This window comes from Microtus pennsylvanicus, chromosome 11, assembly GCF_037038515.1.
Source record: "Microtus pennsylvanicus isolate mMicPen1 chromosome 11, mMicPen1.hap1, whole genome shotgun sequence".
Classification (NCBI taxonomy): domain Eukaryota; kingdom Metazoa; phylum Chordata; class Mammalia; order Rodentia; family Cricetidae; genus Microtus; species Microtus pennsylvanicus.
Genome location: NC_134589.1, coordinates 57,634,688 through 57,640,687, shown reverse-complemented (window position 1 = coordinate 57,640,687; position 6,000 = coordinate 57,634,688). Strand labels below are relative to the sequence as shown.

General features: G+C 51.0%; 1 protein-coding gene across 1 annotated transcript in view; it reads right to left on the bottom strand.

Annotated features, from left to right (window-relative positions):
- Positions 1–1,144: 1,144 nt before the first annotated feature.
- The window catches only part of Cox10 (cytochrome c oxidase assembly factor heme A:farnesyltransferase COX10), a 113,497-nt gene continuing 108,641 nt past the window's right edge, over positions 1,145–6,000 (bottom strand). The window contains exon 7 of the mRNA XM_075992161.1: positions 1,145–3,090. Coding sequence (XP_075848276.1) covers positions 2,684–3,090 — 407 coding nt within the window. The 3' untranslated portion in view covers positions 1,145–2,683. The remainder of the gene's footprint in view (positions 3,091–6,000) is intronic.

Here is a 6,000-nt window from a genome sequence, read left to right as displayed (position 1 = left end):
CCCTGAGCACAGGGAGCCCTCAGCAGCCGGGTGTGGGGCTCAGCGTGGAAGACAGTGCCGAGCACACTGGAGAGGACGATGAACTCCTCTGAGTGTCAAGAAGTCTAGTCACACCTCCGCGATACCCTGAGGAGGACAGGATGGAAGACTAATGGTCTGAAGGCAGCTGGGGGAGACTGGGGGGTTTGGGGAGATGCTGGGTGTGAAGGCGTGTGTTAGCATTCCAGAGCTGTTAAGAACTGTGGCTGAGACAATCAGGAAGAAAGGCTGATTTGGCCCACAGCGCTGGAGTTCTCAGGATCTGTAAAGGCAGCTAGCTGGTCCTGATGACAGTAGGTGGCAGATGAACGCTGCTACCTCATAACCGTGGATGGGACTGATAGGAAGGGGCCCCGGGGTCCTACCATCCCTTCAAAGGGTTCCCAGAAGACCCCCTGCTAGGCCCTGTGTCTTAGAGACTCCATCACTCATCCCTGGGCCACACGAGACCCTGTCTCAGAACTACCATCACAACGAAACCAAACTGGAAGAACAAAAGCCATTCAGACCCAGAGAAGGGTGGCTGGTAAAGGAGGAGGACTTAGGGGAGGTGATGGCCACAGTGCACGGCCAGATAGGGAGTGAAGGGCATTACTACTATTTAATATTTCACTGTTGTATAATGTTATTATTTACTGTACTTACATTCCAAAAAGCACCAAATCTCAAACATCCTTATCTTACAGTGATGACCATTTGAGGCAATGGTTATGCTAACTCGTTCCACCTTGGATTCACAAATCCCACCCCTGTGCTCTCTAGGTAGATATGAGTCTAATTTGTCAATTTACAGTCAGGAAAAACCGAAGGAAACACTGACCTGCTGTAGCCATGGGCTAGCTGCTGGAGGAGGGCAGCCTGGTGTAGTGCCGGGCTAGCTGCTGGAGGGGGGCAGCCTGCTGTAGCCATGGGCTAGCTGCTGGAGGAGGGCAGCCTGGTGTAGCACCGGGCTAGCTGCTGGAGGGGGGCAGCTGGTGCTGAACCCTGTGGGCTAGCTGCTGGAGGGGGGCAGCCTGCTGTAGCCGTCTGCCAGCTGCAGAAGGAGGGCAGCTGGGGCTGAACCTTGTGGGGCCTGGGAGCAACAACTGGACACATGCTCTTGTTTATGTAACTGTTTTATTGGGAGGAGGAGAATCAACACTTTATAGACTTAGAGGCTGCAACAAATCACAGATGCCCTTTGCAGACATCTCCATTCCCACAGTTCCGTTCCCACAGTAACCAGCCAGGACACAGCCAGGAGGTAATATTACAATAGGCAGAAAGAGGTACCAGAGTGCTGAGTCACTCTAGACCCAAACTTACCCCACCCCACCCCACTTTTTCTTTTTCTTCTTTTGGGGGTTTGGGGTGCTTGAGATCAAACCCTGAGCCTAGAGCATGGCTAAGCAAGTGCTCTGCCTTTGGACCACAGCCCATGCCTTCCACATTTTTGAGAGAACAGTCCAAATTCAAGAACTGTTTTCAAGTGGCTTAAACCCCTTGAGAGAATCCCAACGGGGCACAGCACCCTGGGAGACCAAGGAACTCAAACACCCTGCCAGGCTCCACAACTTTAAGGCAACAGGCCTCTCTGTGGACCTGGAGGGGTACACATACGACTGAAGTCTTACAGGTGACTGCATTTTGTATCAGAGGCCATGAATTCTCAGAACTGGATCCATGGCCACTAGGGGCCCAACTGGCCCTCTCTGAATCCTACTGGACACACAGAGGAGAATTTCTAGACCCAGGAGGCACCAGAGTGAAAATGCTGTTTACACAAAAGTGGTAAGAATGAGCACAGAATGACTGTTGGCCCAGCTCACTCTCTTTTCCATTAAGTCCCAAGAAGGTCATCAGCAAAATTCTGACAGCCAGACACCACTACAGTGGTACAGTGCCCGAGGGGGTTCTGGGATCATGTCAAGTGACACCCTTCCAGAAAGAAATGCTCAGACCATGCCTACACTTCAAAGTGAGGGATGAAGGCGCCATGTACTTCCGGGTGTTTCTGAAGTCCTGATGTGGGGAGGGGATGGGGGTGATGGTAGGTGCTGGCCGTGCAGCCTGGGATGCTACAGGCAACCGTTTGGAATCCTCACTCCCTATGTTCTGTTACTCGATGGGATATGTGGTTGAGAACGCTGGTAAGGAGAAAGCTAGTCAGGCCCGTCTCCATGGCAGAGACGGGGTGCTGTAGCCACAGTCCGTACTCTTCTGAGGCAGCCTGTGGGAGCCTCAGGATACACAACTATAGAGTCTGGGTTTCAAGCATCCAGCTGTCTGACCAATGGCCACCATGGCCTTCAGGTGGTATTTGTGTATGCGTGTGTTGGGAAAGGGAAGATGTGCAAAGGTGTCATGTGGGCGAGAGAACACAGGGCTGGAGGGAAAGATGCTTAAAGACCTTCAAGGAGAAAAATATTCTCTTTTGTATTAACTCACTATGCCAGTCCCTTCTGATTTGGGAGGCAGTTTGGATATTAATATAAAAAGAACCGTTAAGTGATAACACAGCACCCGTCAATCTGACACCAGCTAAACCATCCATTTCTCTGTATGCAGGCCAGAATCACCAAAACACACTCCCACTGGCCCAGGGAAGTGCTCTGCATTAGCCTGCACATGTCTGCTCTCACGTTCCCCACACACCAGCTAGCTTTCAGCTTGGAGCCTCTCCTTTGTCCTCCTCCTGACCTGGCCGCTGCTTACAGGTGAGCATGAGCAGCAGGAACAGCGGCAGGTGCCACAGGCTGCAGAAGAACAGTTTCCTCGAGCTCCGGCGGTCTGCATCCACGTAGAAGCGGAAGCCGAGGTAGGAGATGTACAGGTTGATGGGGAGGGAGATGATGGGGAAGGCCCACGTGGTGACGTTCAGTACGGGGGCAGCAGTCGACAGAGCAATCAGAGCCAGGCAATGGCGCAGTGCCACACGCCGGCAGAGGGCTGGGTGCGTGACCGACATCATGCAGTAGCCTCCTCGGGAGTAGTCTTCGCGGAGGCCCCAGCTCAGGGCGTTGAAGTGGGGGAACTGCCAGGAGTACAGGATCCCGCCCAGAAGGAGTGCGCCTGTGCGGAGGGGTGGGGAGAAAGAGGCCCGGTCAGGTGCCAGCAGAGATTTCCAAAGGAAGGTTCTCTTGGTCCCAAAGTCCTGCTGGACTTTAGAGGTCTGTGTCCACATGACCAGCAACTCACATCTCTGTCCTCTCAGTGTGCTTTCTAGTGCTCTGCTAAAACATCACGACCAAAGACAGCATTAGGAAGAAAGGGTTTGTTTCTGCTTATAATTCTCACGTACAGTTTGTTACTGAGGGAAGTTGGAGCAAGAGCATAAGGAGGAGCCTGGAGGCAGGAAGTGAATGAAGCAGAGACCATGGAGGAACAATGCTTAGTGGCTTGCTCAGCCTGCTTTCTTATATAATCCAGGAAGGACTACCTACCTTCCCAGAGGTGGCACTGCTCCTTATGGGCTGGACCCTACCATATTAATCATTAATTAAAAAAAAAAGAAGCCCCAACAGAACTGCCTACAGGCCAAACTGATAGAGTTACTCTCTCAGTTGTGGCGCCTCCTCCCAGATACTCTATCTTGTGCCAACTTGACATAAAGCCACCTAGGGCACCTTCTTTGTTCCCCTCTCTGCCTCACTCAGCCTGGTAGGCAAGTTGGGAGGTGTGGGTCCTCTGCCTTAGGTGGGATGGGAAGAGAGGGCTGTGCAAGGGGAGGGCTTAGGTGGGATGGGAAGTGGATTAGTGCAAGCCACTTGCTGCCCCTCATGCTTCCCAACACTGTGACATGAGGGAAGTCAGTACTGAGTCTAGTCCTGACTCTCGGTTGGAATCCATAGCTAGGAGAGGAGCATGGGATCAGTGTCACTGCTTAGAGGTCACTTAGGCCTGCTGGCCTCCCCTCCTAGGTAAGGTTTGCTTCCCTGTGGGACAACTAGAATGCCCTGTTCACACCGACACAGAACTGAGCATGTGTCTGGGCCACTGCTGAGACTCTGGCTTCTATCTGTGTACCTTCTTCACTGGTGGACAACCTGGGCTTCCAGGACACCATTCCCCAGAGCCCAGCACAGCAGGAAACGTAACACAGTGTGTGTTAACAGGCTCAAAATAGGACAGTGCCATCCAGGCGATAGGACTGCTCAGATAAAGACTTCCTCTGTGCAGATTATGGCCCTGACCCAGCTAACTGGATTGCAAACACCCTCTGATCCTGGGAATAGTCCCAGTGTATCTGGAACAGCAGAGGCTGGAGTGGGAAAAGTGGAGCTACAAGAGAGGGTTGGAGAGGCATCTGGAAACCAGGATAGAGTGGTCTCCCCACAGCACAGTGAGGAGAGTGGACTCGGTGGGGTGGGGACTATGAGGAAGCAGAGGGTTTGGAAGAGAGCAGGGAGCTGGACACCCATGAATGCATTCATGGCAGAGAAATGGAGTCTTATTTTTGGTCATTTTTGGATTGGCCATGCTTATTTGCCGCCCAGCCAGAATGCATTGCGGCTATCTGATCCGGGTACCATGGAAATGAACTACATGTGCTAACCCAAGCTACTTGTCATTACCATCCCCTTACAAACGAGAAGGCCTATAGCAGCTCCATTTATCCATGGCTTCAGCTGCAGTCTAGAAATATTAAGTGGAAAACAGAAATAATTGATTTATAAGTTTATTATTTTATTTTATGTGTATAGGTGTTTGGTCTTTCTGTCCAGATGTATGTCTGTATGCCCCTTGCATGCCAGGTATCCACGGAGGCCAGAAGAAGCCATCAGAGTCCCGGGACTGGAATTACAGCTGGTTGTGGGAAGTTACAGATGATTATGAGTTGCTATCTGGGTACTGGGAATCAAACTCAGGTCTTCTGGAAAAGCAGCCAGTGCTCTTAACAGTTGAGCCACGTCTCCAGTCCAATAATAACTAAAGTTTAAATTGTGTGTGTTTCTGAGTAGTGTAATGAAGCCTCACACAGTCCGCTGAAGCTCGCCTACTTTGTTCAGGGTGTCCTTCCCATTAAGCACTTAGCAATTAATCTCAGCAAGTTTTCTGACAAGGGTATGGTAGGACAAGGCATGATCTGAGGCTTCAGATATCAACCTGGGTTGTTGGGGGTTCTTAGAAGCATTTCAAGGAGGGGCAGAAAAAACTGGAATCAGCATGGCCCAGTGATTTTTGGCAGTATTGCATGCAACCAGATTGGGGTGAGGGGCAGGTGTGGGGGCAGCTGAGATCAGTATGATCTGGTACTATAGATGCATTCAGATACATGCTTTAGGAAATTGTTCCTACAAGATGCCCAGTAGGCCCCTTCCCATATGAAGGGTACCCAAGGGGTACCTGCTGGAAATAACAACAGAGACACTTTCTTGTTCATTAAGATAAGAGTTCTAGTACCTGTTTCAGTGACAAACAGAGGACACATCTGAACAGGAAGTCCTCTTGGGGAATTAGAAGGCAGGGAGGGAAGGCGGGGGCACCCAGTTGCAACTGAAGGAGCAAATGGTGAAGGACCGAGATTTCTTGGGATTTTGATAGAAAATACAGCTATCCGTAACTGTTAAATGGCAGAGACTCTCGGGGTGCAGGGTGACTTTAAGGCTCCTCTAGCGGAGCTCATGAGCTGCCTTGGACCCACAGGCCGTGAGCTGAGTGCAGTATGCAGCAATGACAGCCACAGCATGGGGTATGGGTATGACAAGGACAACAAGTGTCTGTCTTGTTGAGAAAAACTCCCCGTGGCAACAGACACATAACATGGGTAAGGGAGACAGGAGAACTCGGGAAGGATGGTAAGGCTCAGAGAACCGGGTGGGTTTTATTCTAGAAACGACTGAGAAAGAACAAACTTGCCGTGGTTAAGATGGCAGCTGCAATGGGAACTTTCTTCAAGCGCCACCCCCGCCTTTGGTGTGCCAACTGTAGTTGTCTATGTTGTGCAACAGAAAATTTTGGCTGTGTTTCTATTTAGAACAA